The 20,787-nt window shown below is 41.0% G+C and overlaps 1 protein-coding gene across 2 annotated transcripts; it reads right to left on the bottom strand.

Moving 5' to 3' along the window:
• Positions 1 to 30: 30 nt before the first annotated feature.
• Positions 31 to 20,116, bottom strand: LOC130916869 (serine/arginine repetitive matrix protein 2-like). 2 transcript variants are annotated; one of them, XM_057837925.1, is made up of 10 exons: positions 19,768 to 20,116; positions 19,478 to 19,603; positions 16,970 to 17,027; positions 5,992 to 6,250; positions 5,220 to 5,317; positions 5,048 to 5,098; positions 4,009 to 4,107; positions 1,888 to 2,000; positions 1,724 to 1,823; positions 1,448 to 1,639 (listed from the first exon to the last, which is right to left on the bottom strand). In XM_057837925.1, the coding sequence occupies exons 2-10, from the start codon at positions 19,579 to 19,581 to the stop codon at positions 1,592 to 1,594; spliced, it is 930 nt and encodes a 309-aa protein (XP_057693908.1). In that variant the 5' UTR covers positions 19,582 to 19,603; positions 19,768 to 20,116; the 3' UTR covers positions 1,448 to 1,591. The 2 variants fall into 2 exon arrangements, with proteins under 2 accessions (XP_057693910.1, XP_057693908.1); XM_057837927.1 differs by lacking the exons at positions 16,970 to 17,027; positions 19,478 to 19,603; positions 19,768 to 20,116 and adding an exon at positions 11,159 to 11,564 and having other exon boundaries at positions 31 to 1,639.
• Positions 20,117 to 20,787: the final 671 nt, after the last annotated feature.

Here is a 20,787-nt window from a genome sequence, read left to right as displayed (position 1 = left end):
GCACAAGATAGATTCCTGCCGAATTTTGGTGGACGAGGACCTGTTTCACCCAACCAGCAACCAAGTATTTATAGGCCTCCAAGCTCTTAAAGTTTTTCAAACTTTCGTGAGAATAGGCTGACTTTGTGTGGACAAGATAGTTGTAAATATCAGGGTAGCAGATGTCAGGCAAAGACGGCGAAGACAGCGGGTCAAAAAACATTGATTGAGGCATGAAATACGGATCTGGCGAATGGATAAACTGAAGCTTTTCCACGTAACGCCTTTTATGCAACGCATCCAATGAGTTTACAGCGTCAGATAACACCGGGGCTTCCATGAATTGCTCTATAACTTGCGCGACTAATTGAAAACAATGAGAATAGGTCTAAAAAATGCGGACAATATGGCGGCCGGATACAGCGACACGTCATTTTGTGACGTAGGTGAGTAGGGTCTATAGCCTGTCCATCCTGGGATGGACAGTTCATTTGGTGGACATGTCCTGGTCATATCAGGTCATTTGGGGTCATTTGAGGCATGTCCTGGTCATTTAAAGTCATTAGCATACATGTCCTGGTCACATATGTCATTTGGGGACACGTCCTGGTCATATCAGGTCACTTGGGGGACGTTTTGGTCTTATCAGGTCATTTTGGGGACATGTCCTGGTCCCATCAGGTCATTTGGGGGACATGTCCTGGTCATATCAAGTTATTTGGGGACATGCCCTGGTCACATATCATGTCATTTGGGGACATGTCCTGGTCATATCAGGTCACCTGGGGGACGTTTTGGTCATATCAGGTCATTTGGTGGACATGTCCTGGTCCTATCAGGTCATTTGGGGGACACGTCCTGGTCATATCAGGGTATTTGGGGACATGTCCTGTTCATATCGGGTCATTTGGGAGACATGTCCTGGTCATATCAGGTTATATGGGCCATGTCCTGGTCATTTGGGGACATTTAGGGGACGTGCCCTTGTCTTATCCAGTCATTTGGGGACATGTCCTGGTCATATCAGGTCATTTGGGGGACATGTCCTGGCGGAAATTATAGCTGTCCTACGCAGCCAAATTTAGAATTCCCCTCAAGAATGATGGGAAACAAAAAAACTCATTGTTTTTACTATTCTTGTAAATTAACCCCGAAATGCTGTGTCAGCAATGAAATTATCAACATGTTGTGCCCTAGTGCCCCGAAAGTCAAACTCCGCCTATGTTTTTGCGATTAGTGTGCAAAAGATTTGTTCTAAAATCATGAAACAGAATACTGACAGTCGTTTCCTTTTAAAAAACAATTTTAAAATGTTTAAAGTCTTTTAAAATGAATATTAAATTCCTTATTTCATCGATCGATTTTCTCAAACAGGGGTCTCTATCTTAACCAATTGCAGACTATTATTTGACATCAATTTGTGGGATTAAAAAGACATTTGAAAATATAGATGAATATTTATGAAATCCCTTGAAAAAAATTTGTGGATACATTTATGTCACATGTCCAACTTTTAGGATTAATATGCAAATCCAAAAATGAACAAATGGAAACGTTTATTAGAAACAACAACAACGAAATGTATCATCGAAGACGGCATCTGTAAAAGAGGTCAAAGGTCAGCCAGGTCCACTCTGCATATGGGGCAGGTGGCGTTCTCCTGAAAACAACATTTTCAATTTTCAAGAAATCATTCCTTTTAAAAGTAGACGCCGTCGAGGGCGAACGAGTCGACGGCGTCTACCTGCAGCCATCGGTCCACGCAATCGGCGTGGTAGTCGTGGAAACACGGCAGCATCCTCAGCCGCTCGCCGCGCTCGTAGTCGCAGAAGCAAATCTGACACCTGCCGGCCGTCCGAAAGGGTCAGCGCCTTTGCCGTGGCAACGGACAAACGGCGGCCTACTCACTGCGTGTTCCCGCCGCCGCCGTCGTAGCACTTGACGGGGAAGCGCTGGACCTCGCCCCGCGTCAGCTTCTTGGACACCACTGCGCCTTGACGCTCCTCAAACGCCAGGAGGGCCTGCCGACATAAGGTAGGGTACCAAACTACATCACCTCGAAATGATCACCAAATCAACAGGAAGTGACCCTGAAATGTCCCCGGACTTGAACTTTATTTATTCATCTTTCTGATTGTGTATCATATTGCCTCTCCAAAGCTGTTTGAGACAACTTTTTTGTGATTCAGGGCTATAGAAATAAAATTGAATTGCATTGAAATGTCCCGAAATCAACTGGAAGTGAGACGATATCAACAGGAAGTGACCCTGAAAAGTCCCTAAATCAACAGGAAGTGACCTCCAATTAAAGGGAACTGATCCAATATTAAGAGGAAATTCCCCCCAATAAACAGGATGTGACCCGAAATCAATAGGAAATGCCCCCAAAATCAACAGGAAGTGATCCTGAAATGTCCCGAAATCAACAGAAAGTGAGACGATATCAACAGAAAGTGACCCTGAAATGTAGGAAATGCCCCAAAAGCAACATAAAGTGACCCAATATGAACAGAAAGTGACCCCGAAATGCTCCCAAATCAACAGAAAGTGACCCTGAAATGCCCCCAAATTCACAGGAAATCCACCAGAAGTAAGATGAAAACACAAAGTGACCCCCAAATGAACAGGAAGTGACCCTGAATTTCCCCAAAACCAACAGGACGTCATCCTGAAATGCCCCTAAAATCAACAGGAAGTTACCTCATAAGCCCTCCAAATTAAAGGAAGTGACACTATATCAATAGGAAAATCCACAAATCAACAGGAAGTGACCCAATATGAACAGAAAGTGACCCCAGAATACCCCTAAATTGACAGAAAGTGCACTTGAAATGCCCCCAAATGGACAGGAAATGACCTCGAAATGCCCCCAAATCAACAGGGAGTGACCTTGAAATGCCCCAAAATCAACAGGAAGTGACCAAATATGAACAGAAAGTGATTTTGAAATGCCCCCAAATGAAGAGTAAGAGACCCTCAAATGCTCCAAAATCAATAGGAAGTGACCCCGAAATGCCCAAATCAACAGGAAGTGACCTCAAATGCCCCCAAACAGGAAATGACCTCGGAATGCCCCCAAAATCAACAGGAAGTGATCCTGTAATGTCCCAAAATCAACAGAAAGTGAGACGATATCAACAGAAAGTGACCCTGAAATGCCCCCAAATTCACAGGAAATTATCCCCAAAACAACAGGAAGTGACCCCAAAATGCCCAAAATCCACCAGAAGTAAGATGAAAACACGAAGTGACCCCCAAATGAACAGGAAGTGACCTTGAATTTCCCCAAAACCAACAGGACGTCATCCTGAAATGCCCCTAAAATCAACAGGAAGTTAGCTCCATAAGCCCTCAAATTAAGAGGAAGTGACGCTATATCAATAGGAAAATCCACAAATCAACAGGAAGTGACCCAATATGAACAGAAAGTGACCCCGGAATACCCCCAAATCGACAGAAAGTGCACTTCAAATGCCCCAAAGTCGACTGGAAGTGAGATGAAAACAGGAAGTGCCCTAAAATCAACAGGAAGTGAACCCGAAATGTCCTCAAATCAACAAGAAGTGACACAATAATATGAACAGAAAGTGACCTTACAAATCAACAGGAAGTGACCTCAAAATGCCCCAAAATCAACGGGAAGTGAGCCAATATGAACAGAAAGTGACTTTGAAATGCTCCCAAATGAAGAGTAAGAGACCTCGGAATGCTCTAAAATCAATAGAAAGTGACCTCAAATGCCCCCAAACTAACAGGAAATGACCTCGAAATGCCCCCAAATCGACGGAAAGTGCCCTTGAAATGCCCCAAAATCGAACGAAAATGAGATGAAAACAGGCCCCCCCACACACACAAATGCCTCAAAATCAACAGGAAGTGAACCCGAAATGCCCCAAATCAACAGGAGGTGACCCAATATGAACAGAAAGTGACCTTGAAATGCCACAAATAACAGGAAGTGACCCCCAAATGCCCCACAATGACAGGAAGTGACCCCCAAATGAACAGGAAGTGACCTCAAATCCTCACCTCATAGTCATCCCCGGAGAAATCGTGCTGCGGCGCCGCCACCGCATTCCTCCGTCTGCGCCGGCCACCTGTCTGTCGCGGTGGCGGTGACCCGTCACGCTGAAAGGGGGCAACAGAAGTCAAATACAGTGGTACCTCTACATACGAATTTAATTCGTTCCAGGACCTTGTTTGTAAGTCGAAATGGTCGTATGTCGAGCAGGATTTTCCCATAGGAATACATTATAATTCCATTAATTCGTTCCAAAGCCTAAAAACATACACTAAATTCTTAATAAATACTGCTGGCACTGTTACAAATGGCAATTAAACATAGAAAAACAAATAAGTTATAAATAAATAATTCAGAATAATATAATAATAAGAAGAATAATTAATAATTATTCCTGTAAATAATGTAACGAATCGGATTCTAATATGGCGGACACTTTTTACTGTCCCTGAACGCACCGCGAAGGTGACGTCTCAGTGAGATAGGTCGGTGCGGTAGAGATAATACTTTCGTTTTCTTGAGAGCGGTCAACTGCTTAAGACAATGGGCGTTTTGTGTTGGATAAGTTCTTAAATAAATGATAAAAACGTGACGAAGCTGGCGATTTCCTTGGCAATGTTACCACAATAATAATTGTCACCTTAACTTATAAATAGTGGCGAACGGTGGTCGGAAGAGGACCATGGAGCTGTATTGTTGAGCCAGTTCAGGGACGCGCACCCCAAGCTCATATTTTTCTATAACTTGCATCTTCATTTCAAAGGTAAGCATCACTTTTTTCCTTGTTTCTCCAACTGTATCAACTTTTTTTGAAAACTGTGTTGATTTCTCACACAAGAAAATCCACCGTGCGTTCGTTTGCAGTGCTGTCATGTCGTCGTATTTCGAGCAACTCGTCGGATGTAGAAACAAATGGCGGCTCAAATTTTACGTCGGATGTCGAAAAGATCGTGTGTCGAAGTGATCGTATGTAGAGGTACCACTGTACCTGCTCTGGCACCGGTTTGTCATTGGCGCAAAAAGACCGCGTCACAATTTGCTACTCACCCCGAAATGATGATGATGATGTGACTCCACCTCCTCTTGGTCAAACTGCGCCTGTGACGGGAAGCCGTTAACATCGGCCGCTAGACGTCCGATCCACTTGAAACGGGAGGGCTGGCCACGTTTCAAACGCTCGGACATCGACTCACGATAAACACATTTCAGTTGAATAAACCTGCAGGCTCCGCGCAAACGCTTCGTCTTCCTCCAGCTGCGCCGCGCGCACCATTTGGTCGCAGTCTTCATCATCGATGACCACTTCCTGTGTAGCGCCTGGACACAAATGCGCACTTCCTCTCACCTTCCTCTGGCCAAGATCACGTTACCACTGATAGTAGATCATGAAAAGACGCCCCTACCAATATGGCCGCTACGAAGCCACGTTCCCATCAAAGTCAATGCATTGACGTTGAAGTCATAACTCGCTATTAGCGATTATTCAGTGGCCGCCATGACGGCGTTAGACATTTCAAAGCGGGGGGTCGGCAGCAAACGAACGTACATTGGCTCGCTTCCAACTCTCCCGCTTCAAACAGATTGGACATCCGCTAGTGATAAACTCGTTCCAACTGAAGGCAGAAGCCTCAAAAGACCTTTCATCGCCCTTACCAACATGGCCGCCCTGACGCCACAATCCCATTAAAGTCAATGCGTTGACATTCAAATCAAGTCGCAACTGGCCTAGAGCCATTTTTAAAGATGATTTGATCAAAGTCAGAGCATCTGCTATTTACTCCGTGGCCGCCATTATAGATGTTCATACATTCGCTATTTGTAGGACATGTGTTGCCGGCAGCCATTTTGGGTCAGGGCAACCGGCCAAGATCTGGAAAATTATTATACTGTATTGTACTGTATTGCCACTTTATGTCTTAGCGGTCGACGATATCGGTGACATCATTTTGGCGGCGTATCGGTGCGACGCCGACCGATTTCTCGCGGTTTACCTGCCGAGGCGGCGTCCCGCTCGCCGCGCATCCACCTCTTCTCCTCGGCCGTCAGGAAGGGGCACCAATCAGACTGCCCGGCCGTTTCGTTGTCGTCCGATGTCAAAGACGTGCGTGAGGAAGACGAGGCGGAGGACGAGGAGGATGACGAGGAGGTGTCCGAGAACGACGAGGTGTCTGAGGACGAGCGGCGACTGGCCGCCATTTTCTTTCTACGTTTGGGCGCCCGGTCCTCAGTGGCGCGAGAACGCGTCCTCATCTGCGGACCAAAATGGTGTGTTCAATTCAATGGAGGACAAAACACTCAACATTTTGCCATCATAATCAATGAACAAAATGGTCAAAGAATGGCATGAGGAACATTCTAATTGAAGTTGTATGGCTAGCAGACCTCAACATTATTGAGCATTTATGGTCAGTTTTAGAGGATCAATGAAGACCGCCATTGTCTCTCAAAGAGTTAACTGAAGAATGGCTTCAAATTCACAACCTGAGTGACTTGTCGGCATTTTGTGTGAGTGCCATCCCACGAAATAAACATTTTAGTCAATTGAAATAGCTAGAAATGGCTCCATTTTTAAATGGTCTGTCAATTGACTGCATCATTTAAAGTAATGATGTATTTCAGTCGTCCAATCGTGTTGCTTCCACCTACTAAGAAGTTGGATCAATAACATTTTTTTTTTAACAAAGTTACCAAATTACAAAAGCAATGTACCCCACCCCCTCAAAAAATGGAAAACCAAGAAATCTGATCTAAAAATATAACTCAAAAATGGTCAAGAAAAAAATCTGGGTCAACAAAGAAATGTTGACCACAAAAAATTTTGGCATAAAAAAATAATTAATAGGATGTGACCCTGAAATGCCCCCAAATCAACAGGAAGTGACCCAATATCAACAGGAAGTGACCTCCAAATGCCCCCAAATCGGCGACCCCATATCAAAAGGGAATGCCCCAAAATCAACATAAATTGACCATGAAATGCCACAAAAAATAACAGGAAGTGACCTCGAAATGTCCCCAAAACTAACAGGAAGCGACCCCAAATCGACAGGAAGTGACATGAAATGAACAGGAAGTGATCCTGAAATGCCCCGTAATCAACAGGAAATGGCCTCCAAATGCCCTCAAATGAAAAGGAAGTAACCCGATATCAACAAGAAACGTCCCCAAATCAACAGGAAGTGACCATGAAATGCTCCAAAATCCAACAGGAAGTGACACGAAATGAACAGGAATTGACCAGGAAATGCTACCAAAATCAACAAGAAGTGACCTCGAAATGCCAAATCAACAGGATGTGACCATGAAATGCTCCAAAATCAACAGGAAGTAACACAAAATGAACAGGAAGTGATCCTCAAACGCCCCGTAATCAACAGGAAGTGACCTCCAAATGCCCTCAAATGAAAAGGAAGTGACCCGATATCAACAGGAAGTGACATCGAAATGCCCCCAAATAAACAGGAAGTGACTATGAAATAGGCCTGAACGATATATCGTTTAAACATCGCCATCGCGATGTGCGCATGCGCAATAGTCCCATCGCAAGGACGTGCGATAGTTTTTTCATTTCATTTTTTGAAATCCACAAACGTTTGTTTTGAGGAAGGAGCGGGAAGGAGAGCGCACAGCCTCTCATTCCCTCCAACTCGCAGTCATCGGAGGAGGGGCCGAACAGCAGAGCGGAGGGAGGAGGGGCCGTTTTCAAAGTGAAAGCAAGCAACACGTTGAATAGGGAAGACTGTCTCCAAAAGGAGTTTTGGAAGTATTTTGGCTATCGACAAGAATATAAGGAACAAAAAACAGCCCTGTTGACAGTGCCTCGCCATGGTTGCCTCAACAAGAAGTCATCCGTCGAACATGTGGGACCATTTAAAACGCAGGTATCTATGCATTCCTGTTACGAGCTTCCCATCAGAGGCTTTTTAGTACAGGTGGGAACATTGTTACGTGCCAACGTTCTTGTCTCAAGCCTGCAATGGTGGATAAACTAGTAGTCTCGACGAAAAACCTATGAGACCCAGTTGAGAATTGCTGAGCAAGGAAGGTGGACGATATGCAGACAAATACATAACACAGCTGCAGGAATGTCTTTTCTTCTTTTTATTCATGTGACAGCTATCAGGAAGGCAGGAAATTTGGGAGTTAAAATGGTTCTGTTATTCATCAGTTATTTGCTGTTATTCAGTTCAATTATTTACAAGTTCAATTGAGTTTCTGTTTCTTTTATATTTAAATGAATTGTAAATCGTATTTTTCAAATAACTATAGTACAGCTGCACATAAAGTTTTGATACTTAATATTTTTTAAATATTTTTACAACTTTGTTGCAGTTTTGCAGTTTTATATTGTTATATTTTGTGTAAACAACTCAGGGGACTAATACACTTGCACTTTTATTTGACAGATTTAATATTTAAGTTCAAATATGTTGACAACTTTATTGTTTTACTGAGGTTTTTATTTATTGTTATAGTTTGTGAACAACTCTTATTTGTCATATTTAATATTTTTGTTCAACTATGTTTACAACTTTGTTGTTATTTTACAGAAGTTTTTATTTATTGTTATATTTTGTCAAAAACTTAAGGGACGAATGCACCTGCTCTTTTATTTGTCATTTAATGTATTTGCTGCTGTTGAAGTGTCAAATATTGTGTTCAATAAATTATCTATTTTGTGCAGACATTGCTTCCTGGATCCCTTCATAATAATACAGCAATCTTAATCATTCACAAATGAAACGGTATTATATGAATACACTGTGGTCACGGTGTGTCATGCAAAGTATTTCCAAACAGCTATTCAAGTCATCTAGTGAAAATTTCTTTTTAAAAAAATATATACAGTGGTACCTCTACATACGAATTTAATTCGTTCCAGGACCTTGTTTGTAAGTCGAAATGGTCGTATGTCGAGCAGGATTTTCCCATAGGAATACATTATAATTCCATTAATTCGTTCCAAAGCCTAAAAACATACACTAAATTCTTAATAAATACTGCTGGCACTGTTACAAATGGCAATTAAACATAGAAAAACAAATAAGTTATAAATAAATAATTCAGAATAATATAATAATAAGAAGAATAATTAATAATTATTCCTGTAAATAATGTAACGAATCGGATTCTAATATGGCGGACACTTTTTACTGTCCCTGAACGCACCGCGAAGGTGACGTCTCAGTGAGATAGGTCGGTGCGGTAGAGATAATACTTTCGTTTTCTTGAGAGCGGTCAACTGCTTAAGACAATGGGCGTTTTGTGTTGGATAAGTTCTTAAATACGTAAATGATAAAAACGTGACGAAGCTGGCGATTTCCTTGGCAATGTTACCACAATAATAATTGTCACCTTAACTTATAAATAGTGGCGAACGGTGGTCGGAAGAGGACCATGGAGCTGTATTGTTGAGCCAGTTCAGGGACGCGCACCCCAAGCTCATATTTTTCTATAACTTGCATCTTCATTTCAAAGGTAAGCATCACTTTTTTCCTTGTTTCTCCAACTGTATCAACTTTTTTTGAAAACTGTGTTGATTTCTCACACAAGAAAATCCACCGTGCGTTCGTTTGCAGTGCTGTCATGTCGTCGTATTTCGAGCAACTCGTCGGATGTAGAAACAAATGGCGGCTCAAATTTTACGTCGGATGTCGAAAAGATCGTGTGTCGAAGTGATCGTATGTAGAGGTACCACTGTATATATATATATATATATATATATATATATATATATATATATTTTTTTTTTTTTTTTTTTTTACTATCGCAATATAATATCGCAATATATTGCACACCTCAAAAAAATCGCAACAATAGTTTTTTCCAATATCGTTCAGGCCTACTATGAAATGCCCCAAAATCAACAGGAAGTGACACCTATGAACAGGAAGTGACCCAGAGATGCCCCCAAATCAACAGGAAGTGACCTCGAAATGCCCCCAAATAAACAGGAGGTGATCATGAAATGTCCCAAAATCAAAAGGAAGTGACACAATATGAACAGGAATTGACCCTGGGATACCCCAAAATCAACAGGAAGTGACATGATATGAACAAGAAGTGACCCTGAAATGCTCCCAAATTAACAGGAAGTGACCTTGAAATGCCCCAAAATCGACAGGAAGTGACATGTATGAACAGGGATAAGACTTGACCCGATGTCAATAGGAAGTGCCCCTGAATCAACAGGAAGGGACACAATATGAACAGTAATGACCTCAACATGCCCCAAAATCAACAGGAAGTGACCCAAAGTGCCCTGACGTCAACAGGAAATGACCCTGAAATGCCCCCAAATCACCAAAAAGTGACTTTGAAATGTCCCCAAATGAACAGGAAGTGACCCTGAAATGCTTCCAAATCAACAGGAAGTGACCCTGAGATGCCCCAAAGTCAACGGGAAGTGACCCTAAAAACGCCTCCAAACCAAAAGGAAGTGACCCTGAAAATGCCCACAAACCAACAGGAAGTGATCCTGAAATGCCCCCAAATCAACAGGAAGTGACCTTAAAATGCCTCCAAATCAACAGGAAGTGACCTTAAAATGCCTTCAAGTCAACAGGAAGTAATCCTGAATTGCCCCAAAATCAACAGGAAGTGACACGATATGACCAAGAAGTGACCCTGAAATGCTCCCAAATTAACAGGAAGTGACCTTGAAATGCCCCAAAAATCAACAGGAAGTGACGCGATATGAACAGGAAGTGACCATGAAATGCTCCAAAATTTAATCGGAAGGGACACGTATGAACAGGGAGAGGACTTGACCCGATGTCAATAGGAAATGCCCCCGAATCAACAGGAAGGGACACAATATGAACAGTAATGACCTCAAAATGCACCAAAATCAACAGGAAGTGGCACAATACGAACAGGAAGTGACTTCCAATTATAGTTGAGTATTCTTGACTTACAGAGGTACTTCGACATATGATCCATTCGACACGTGATCTTTTTGACATCCGATGTCAAATTTGACTGGCCGTTTGTTTCTACATCCGACGACATGCTCAAAATACGACGATCTACGACAACGCCGCAGTTTGTTTTCCGGCAAGACGGACGCACGGCGGATTTTTTCTCGTGAGAGAAATCAACACGGGTGCCAAGAATGTTAGCGCAGGTTGCAAAAAAAGGGAAAAAGGTAAGGCTTACCGTGGAAATGATAGAAAAATATGAGCATCGTGGGCGCGTCAGTGAACTGACTTGACAATACCGCCGTAAAATGTCTGGAATCTCGACGGTCCAATCTCCGTCTGCCAGTCTTTATAAGTTAAGGTGACAATTGTAAAAGTCCCCAGCTTCGTCAGGTTTTATTTCAGAACAGGTGCAACAAAACATGCCTATTGTCCGCCCCAGCTGAACAAAATGAAAGTATAAAGTCCAACCTCCCTCCCTCTGTCAAGTCACCCGCGCGGTGCGTTCAGGTACACCAGGCAAAACACACTGCCACATTAGAACCCCATTCGTTACATGATTACAGGTATCATTATTATTATTACTATCATTATGATGATTTGCATTCGTAATTTATTTGTTTTGCTCTGTTTAAATGCTATTTGCAGTAATACCAGCAGCATTTATTAAGGATTTAATGTAGGTTTTCAGGCTGTGGAACCAATTCATGGGATGATCATGTATTCTTATGGGGAAAATGCTACCATTTTGACTTCCAATCAAGGTCCTGGAAGTACTTCACTTCGTATGTAGAGGTACTACTGTACTTGAAATACTTTTTCACTTGTTACTCGTGTCCGTTTTTGGGATGACTCATACAGTAGTGGCCAAAAGTATTGGCACCCCTGCAATTCTGTCAGCTAATGTTCAATTTCTCCCAGAAAATGATTACTTTGGTAGTAATATCTTCATTGATTTGGCTTGCAATGGAAAAAAAATAAATCATGGGCCGGAAAAAAGTATTGGCACCCTTTGACAAACTCATGTGATGCTTCTCTAATTTGTGTCATTAACAACACCTGTTACTTACCTGTGGCACATAACAGGTGGTGGCAATAACTAAAAATCACACCAGTTACAATGGATTAAAGTTGACTCAACCTCCATCCTGTGTCCTTGTGTGTACCATATTGAGCATGGAGAAAAGAGAGAAGACCAAAGAACTGTCTGAGGACTTGAGAAGCAACATTGTGAGGAAGTACAGCAGGGCGGTAAACCGAAAATTTACCGTCACCGAAATTCTTCACGATGACCGAAGTAATTTTGACCATGTCGATAAATTCGGTAATTTAATAAAACAAGAAAATATAGTCTTTTCATCCCGCTTTGACTCTGTGTTGTTCGTCCGTGTTCATTCCCCTTTAATTAAGAAAGTCATCAGTGTGCTTACGTAGGGAGTCACGTAGTCATCAGGAAGCCAACCAAACAGAAGCCCGGTAGGCTAACGCTAGCGGCTAAAGCTACAAGCAAAACGTGATGGAGTGTGGCTTAAGGGAGGTTCGCCAAACTTTCACCCGACATTTAGTAGACTCTTGTTGGCATCCAGATGGGCTTTCACCCGCTGTCCTCCCTTGTTCTCACGATTCCCAGAGATGGTGCTTTTAGTGCTTTCTACTGGTAGCAAGGCCACAGGCTAATGCTAACGGTTAACGCTACAAACGAACGTGGTGGCGTTGGATAGCGGCTCTAACCTTTTCGAAACGGCTGAACCTAATGAGTGGATTGGGCACGGACTGCATCAAGCAATTACTATGTCGCATTATTTTGTATCTGTGTGTGATTTCTCTGATAGCTTTTGTGATGGTACAGCATTCAGCATAAAGTACAATCCAACAGTGAAACAGTGATTACCAAATAATGGCCCCAGCTATTTTTCTGTATGTGCTTAATTCTGTGTCATTATTGCTATCATAAAATCTTAAATGTTTCATTTGCAGAAGATCAACATAGCTTTAATGTGTGTGTGTGTGTCTGTTTGGGGGTTCATGTGTGCGTGCAAGTATTAAAAAATGCACTGGGGGAAAAAAAAAAAATGAAACCATGAAGTAAACACTTGTATTGAGTAGTTATGTCACAGCATCCATTAACAATAAGTTGTCCTTTTGAATACTGTTCAATCTGCAAGTCATTTGTGTTACAATGACATGTTTGCACAGGCATATTGATTTTGAAAATGTACATTGAGACTCCAGTTCCTTTCTCTTATCAACACGCTGTAGAATTAAAGTTCAGACATACAAAATAAGAAAACACATCTATATTAAACACTGTAACGTTGGCACTGCTACACTAAGGTGAATGTGGGAAAAAAGGCAACCTACTTTAGCCTGCTATAAAACATTGGCAGTCGTCTCGTGAAAGCAAACTTGCGGTTGAAAGGTGACACTTCAAACATGAAAAAATCGCTGGTTAACAGCATTCGCAAATGAAAAAAATGACCAAAAAAAATCTATTACTGACACTACATGCAATGACAAAAAGTGTTTTTTTTTGCGGAGTGTAAACCGGTTTAGCGAACGTACTTCCGGTGAACATTTCAAAATAAAAGCATGTCATGTTCGTCATACAAATAGCGATTTCTGGAGTTAATCCCACATACTTCAGAATTCAGATTCTACACTAAGAATAGCTTTAAAATGACACCCTTTATGAAAAATCTGATTGGCAATGAATAATTATTATAATACTATTATATATAGTACTATATTATAATATTAATGCTAGGTGTTTTTTTAAAGAATTGTTTTGAATCATGTTGGAAAGGCGAAGTCACTGTTCTGAATCGGTTTACATTCCATTCTTTTGCACTAGTTCATTCTAGGGGTGGGCGATATGGCCTTAAATACGTATCACGATAAATGGTGCAGATTTACCTCGATAACGATAAATGACGATAAAGTCGCCCAAGCAGACTGTTGTATAATTTGAAAATCTGAATCAATGCATGAAATACAGATTAACAGTTTCTTGTTGATTTAGTTACCAGCATTCAATTTGATATATTTAACAATTGTACATGCAGTCTAGACATTAGGTTTATAAAAATGTATTGTAAACAATAAGAATTCAAGTATGAGCATTTATAACAGCGTGTATGGCTTGAACAATCTACATTGTCAAAATCCATATGCCTGTGCAAACATGTCATTGTAACACAAATGACTTGCAGCTTGAACAGTACACTTCAAAAAGACAATTTATTGTTAATGGCTGCTGTGACATAATTATTCAATACAAGTGTTTACTTTATGGTTTCAGCCCCCCCCCCAAGTGCATTTTTTAATAAATGCAGGCATACATGAACCCCCAAACAGACAGACAGACACACATTAAAGCTATATTGATCTTCTGCAAATGAAACACTTAAGATTTTATGATAGCAATAATGACACAGAATTAAGCACATACAGAAAAATAGCTGGGGCCATTTCTCGGTCATATTACAAGTTTCACCGTTGGATTGTGCTTAATGCTGAATGCTTTACCATCACAAAAGCTATCAGAGAAATCACACACAGTCAGATACAAAATAACGCGACATAGTAATTGCTAGATGCAGTCCGTGCACAATCCACTGATTAAGTTCAGCCGTTTTGACAAGGTTAGAGCCGCTATCCGACTCCATCACGTTCATTTGTAGCGTTAGCCGCTAGCGGCCGCTAGCGTTAGGCGCTAGCGTTAGCCTGTGGCCTGGCTACCAGTAGAAAGCAATGAAAGCACCATCTCCGGAAATCGTGAGAACAAGGGAGTACAGCGGGTGAAAGCCCGTCTGGATGCCACCAAGAGTCTATTAAATGTCGGGTGAAAGTTTGGCGAACCTCCCTTAAGCCACACTCCATCACGTTTTGCTTGTAGCATTAGCTGCTAGCGTTAGCTTGCCGGGCTTCTGTTTGATTGGCTTCCTGATGATCACGTGACTCCCTACGTGAGTACATTCACTGCTTTCTTAAAGGGGAATGAACATAGGCGAACAACACAGAGTCAAAGCGGGATGAAAAGACTATTTTCTTGTTTTATTAATTTACCGAATTTACCGACATGGTCAAAATTACGTCGGTCATCGTGAAGAATTTCGGTGACGGTAAATTTTCGGTTTACCGCCCAGCTCTAGTTCATTCTATCAGCATTTGAACTCATTGTTTGTGATTTATTATTGTTATTTACGTGTTTATTTGTACTTTAATAAATAATTTAAGTGTTCCAATATGTTTTTGTGAATTCATAAGCGGCAACAAAAATTTCATTGCTAAATTAGTAAAAAAAAAACTTCTTTTTTTTAAATTATTAGATTAGTCGACTAATCGTAAAAATAGTCGGCTGACTAATCGGGAGAAAATTAGTCGTTTGGGACAGCCCTAATGTCGTCATAGAAATCCATTGATTGGACTGCCAGCAGTACATCTTGTTTTGTGTATATATCTAAGTGCGCTTGTCCTCGATAATAACGTATTACTAGGCCGCGGGCGCAGCAAATTTGTTCCCGGAAATAATTAGCCCCCACACGAGCGAAGATGACTGAAAAACAGACATCTTTGGAGATATTTTTTATGGCGAAAAGAGCACCTGACGAGCCAGAAGATGAGCCTACAACCTCGAAGACCTACGAATTGCGACCGAGTGGATTCGTGACCCGTTTGTGAATAAACCGAGTGATTCGAGCATGTCTGTGCAACAGGAAGATCAGCTTGTAGAGGCTGCATTTGCACATTTTGCGGCCATGTTTAACAATACGCGCATGCGCAGAACCGCATCGCTGCAATTTTTGACGGGTTGCAAAATTTGTCAGAACACCGGTCCATGAAAAAAAGACCCAAATAACACCGGTCCGTGGTGCAAAAAAGGTTGGGGACCCCTGCCATAGAACACCTGCGGAGAGATCTGAAAATCTCAGAGACCTGGAGCAGGTCTTAAATTATTATTCAATTTATTAGGATCATGGAAGCTCCCACTTGGGAAAAATATATACATATATCCTGTATATACATAATATAATAAAAATATATATGGAAACAGCACTGGCCTGCTTACTGTAATCCATGACTGCACTAATGTTAGTTACTTTATATTATAAAGTATCATTGTGTATGTACATATAGTAGTATACTATAAAATTAATACTATATATTTAATTTTTGTTATTGTGAGTACGTGTGCCTTTCATTCAAAATAATTGTGGTAATATTTCAGTGTGCCCTCTGCGTTATCTTCAGGTTAAAACAAACAAAAGTTGAACAGTCCCCCCCCCCCCCCCCCCCCAAAAAAAATGTGGAATGCACATCAGAGAAAGCATCTGAACTCACACAAAGTGTTCTGAAAATGGTTGTCCGGGACATTGCAATTCATTTTAACATTTAGACCAATATAGACAGTGACATACCACAAAAAGAGTAAGAATTGTTTTGACTCCTGTTAAAGAGGTGAAGTCTCAGTGTTTCCGTTTACATTTTTTTGCATTAGTTAATGCCAGCAGCATTTGACCTCATTGTTTGTGATTTATTATTGATATTTATGTTACTTATTTATACGTTAAAAAAGAATTTAGGTGTTCCAAAATGTTTTTGGTGAATTAATAAGCTTCAACAAAAATTTCATTAATAAAGTAGTTAAAAATAAAACAAAAAAAACATTATTAGATTAGTCGACTAATCGGGAGGAAATTAGTCGTTTGGGACAGCCCTAGGTGCCAGTACTTTTGTCCCATTTTTGGAGTTTTGTGTAAAATGACAATGATTTATTTTTTTTTACATTCTCATTTGTGTTTTATCATTGCAAGCAAAATCAATGAAGATATTACTACCAAAGCATTTGTAATTGCAATCATTTTCTAGGAGAAATTCAGCATGATCTGACTGAATTGCAGGGGTGCCAATAATTTTGGCCAGCACTGTAAGACTTTTACTTGAGTCATACACGTATTATTATTTAGAAGTCCAGGCTAGCAATCTCTGTAAGTATATGTGATATTATAGAGTGTATGTTGGCCAGTTGTCGTGCACTTTTGGGACTGACCGGGCTGAAGGTTTCCTCCGCCTGTCGCGTGCATCGTCTTCGCTTGCCGAGCTCCGGGCTGAATCGTGTCCGTTCAAAACAAAAACAAAAGTTAATGCCACACCAGTAGTAGGAGTACTAGACCTAGGCATGTGCCGATTACCGGTTTCAAGGTTTACCGCGGTATGAAAACGTCACGGTTTCAAAACCACTAAACATTTTCGTGATACCGTAGTATGGTATTAACTAGTTTTTATATCGCAAAAATGCAGCGAAAAATCTGTGGCTTGGAGCGGCAGCACTCACCTCAGTTGTTCTGTCCTGTGTCTGTCGGTGACACCGCACCTGAACCTTTTCACCCTCAAAAAATACAAAAGTCGCTAGTATGGGAGTACTCCAGGTAGCGAAAAGAAACAGACGGCTGCGGCTTAGAGGAGGAAGGACAGCCGACACGCTCGCGGACAGTGGTCACCAGGGGAAGCAACACCTCCAACATGATTTCACATTTACGTGACCATCATCCGTCACTTTACACAAAATTTAATGTAAGTAAATGCTGTCACGAACGTTTCCCACCAGCTATGAGAAGTTCACTCGAGCGTGTTTAGTGTGTCTAGCGATGGTAAAAAAAATATTATAACGTAAGCTTATTAACAAGGCAGATAACGTGGCTAGTTAGCATGCCAAGACGGCTAACAAATTTCCTCTCTACCATTAGCCTACTTTTGTAAACTCTTCCGTAGTGCTGCAACGATTAATCGATTAACTCGAGTAGAGCTGAAACGAATACTCGAGTAACTCGAGTTTAAAAAGTGATCCGAGTAATTTTAGTCACCTCGAGGAATCGTTTAATTTTGCCAGCTCTAAGCATCCCGTTTTGCCCGGACTACTTTTAATGCGGGACAACACGCTGACGTCACGTGCGTAGAGGAAGAAGCAATAAAAAGAAAAAAGATAAACTTACCGCAGCCGACAGCCGCTACAAACTACGCCGACGTTGCTAAAAACTACGCCCGCATGATGTTAGTTTGGTAGCAGGTAGTGTCCGATGCGTCTCATAGATATCGCATGCATTTAGGACTAGATGCAAAATGCCAGACTCGGCCGCCTCTGGGCAGCGTTAGTAAACAGCCGCCATCTTTAAGCAGTAGACTTCTCATTGCAAATAAATATAACATTACTGTCACATGCTCACGTATCGTTAGCCCTTCGGAGGGCTAGGTTTCTATTGATTATGACCACTGACGATGCGTGGCTAACGTGTCTTAAATACAGGCTGTATTTAATGTGTAAAAACACAGCGCTGTAGAGTGATGAGGTTGTAAAATTCAAACATAATAAAGCTAACTGTTAGTTTTAGCTCATTAGTCATTGCTGAATAAATGCGCTCCAATACAGCAGGTATCAAACATTTATTTTGAACACTGCAAAAACTCAAAATCCTACCAGTACTTACAGTTTAGACTAACTTAAAACTTAACTTAAAAACAGCTTGACACAAATGGGAACTAAATTGAAACACGTGGGAAAAACACGTAGCTTTCAAGTGATGTGTGTTATCAAGCGTAATTACATTTTTAGGTAAGAAATATGTTATTGTTTTATATATATATATATATAAGGTCTAGATGTTTTTTGAGTGAAAGCAGTGAATTTTTTTTTCTAGTCACATCTTAGATGCAATTGTTGGCTGTTTTCAACAATTTACATCGAAAATAAAGACATTGGTTGACAGAAAATGGTTCAATATTGAATTAAATGTCTTTTTTTCTCATGTATATGTATAATTGCTCTTTACCTAAAAAAAAAAATGTTTTATCCGATTACTCGATTAATCGATAGAATTTTCAGTCGATTACTCGATTACTAAAATATTCGATAGCTGCAGCCCTAAACTGGAGTAATTCGATTAGAAAAAAGATTCAAATTTAATTTTGCTGTTTCGAGTATTCGTTTTAATTACAGTGGCATTGTGATGGTTTGTTTTCAAAGTGTTTGCATTTAGTTTTATTGATTTCTGTAGATACACTGCCCTCTAGTGGTAAAAGTGAATATGACATAACTTGTCCAACATGACTGAATCCACCTGCTCCCTGTTAAGACCAACATAAGTTTTTGTTTGATGGAAATGCTTTTTAATGCATTTGTAATTTATAGTTATATTTAGGCTTTTTTATGTGTGTGAACGATTTTTTAAGAGCACTGTTAATTTTTTTTTTTTTTTTTAAGCATTTTATTGCAATACCGTCATACCGTGAAACCGCGGTATTTTTGCTTAAGGTTATCATACCGGCACATGCCTAAATAATACACACAGGCTATGTAAAACCCCGCCACTTTGAAACGTGACCCAGAAATACACTCAATGGATTGGTCTTCTAGCGCCGTCCAGTGAGTTAAAAACACTGGCTGCCACTGACGGCGATAGATGTCCAATCCATTTGGATTAGGGGGGGCGAATGAGCCATAGAACAAGGGCGAGAATTTTCAGGAGAGTCGTCACGCCACGGTACATTCAGTACTTCATACCTGGGCGTTTCCGGGATGACGATCGACGTTTCGTCCAGGAGAAAAGCTCGCTCCAGTTGCTCGTTGTCGGATCCGCTCAGGTCGGACGACAAGGAAAAGTCCATTTTTTCAAAAAGTTGCAAAACACTAAAAAAGCAAACAACACAAACGCTCAGATGTATTTCATTAACCCTAAAACTGTAACGACGCTGTTATTCCCAGCTACGACCAAAAAAAAAAAAAAAATTCAAATCACCGCGAAAGCACGAGTAACTAGCATTGCTACTAGCATTGTGAAGAGGTAAACTTACCGAAAAAAAGGTCCGAAACAACGACACTCGAGTCCAAGTCAGGTTAAAATGGAAAAAAAATTGCTTTGGTTTATTTCATTTCCTTTTTGTGTTAAAAGTAAACAAGGAAAGAAACGGCTGCGTTCTTGCTCCCGCACAGGAAGTGAAAATATTTCGGCTTCCGGTATCACTTCGCCAACCGTAATGAACTTCGCCAATAATTCGTCAAGTTCTCAGCTGACGCCTTTATTCAGTGAAACAAACAAATGATATACATTTAAATATAAAACACCAAAAGATAAGCAAATTCAACCCGTTAGCGTTTGAACGTGTGCGACAGCTAAACGCGCTGGACTATAAACGCACTGCCTACAAAATGGTTCCTTTTTCACCCATTCATTCATTTTCACTTCGTTCCAAATTCACGTTGAAATTCATACTCTTCGCCAAACGGTTTTCTGGTAAATGTGCAGCGTTATTAGTGATGGGTTCATTTATACCGATACTTTTGTAGAGCTTTAACAGGTTAGACCAAATAAGTACCTTGCAGTAGAGTAGAGGGAGAGACGAGACGGGATATCTTCTCTAAAACGAAAAGACAAACTGTCATTAAAAAAAAAAAAACTCAGATTTCCCCAAAATCTACAAGGAGCAGGGGCGTCACTAGGTTTTAAGAACAGGGGGGGGGGGGGGGGGGGGTTGCCCCTAGGAATTACACAAGGCCGGCCCAGCCTATACAGACTATGCAGCTTCTTAGGGCCCCTGACCACTAGGGGGCCCCCAATCTGGCAACCTCATTTTATACGTTGTTAATAGAGCATTGCGAATAATGTGGCGTGTATTGCCGTTTATCCATGCAAACATCCATTTTCTTGTCATTACATGTCATTTGGGGTGAGAAGTTTGAAGTATGCAGTGCAACAAAATATGATTAATATACAAAATATGGACGTATGGGTTGGATTACATGTATGGGTTTCACAGTACACTGTGACGAAATGGTTGGCAAAAAATATAGGCCCCTTGGCATTATTTTGCTTA

This window comes from Corythoichthys intestinalis, chromosome 5, assembly GCF_030265065.1.
Source record: "Corythoichthys intestinalis isolate RoL2023-P3 chromosome 5, ASM3026506v1, whole genome shotgun sequence".
NCBI lineage: Eukaryota > Metazoa > Chordata > Actinopteri > Syngnathiformes > Syngnathidae > Corythoichthys > Corythoichthys intestinalis.
The sequence above is the reverse complement of the archived record's forward strand: the minus strand, read 5'-3'. Positions and strand labels throughout refer to the sequence as shown.

Coding starts and splice junctions, on each gene's coding strand:
- LOC130916869 (XM_057837925.1), bottom strand. CDS start 19,581: ATGGACTTTTCCTTGTCGTCCGACCTGAGCGGATCCGACAACGAGCAA. Junction 2,001..4,008: donor TCTCCGGGGATGACTATGAG/GTGAGGATTTGA, acceptor TTATGTCGGCAG/GCCCTCCTGGCGTTTGAGGA. Junction 1,640..1,723: donor GCGTGGACCGATGGCTGCAG/GTAGACGCCGTC, acceptor TGTTGTTTTCAG/GAGAACGCCACCTGCCCCAT.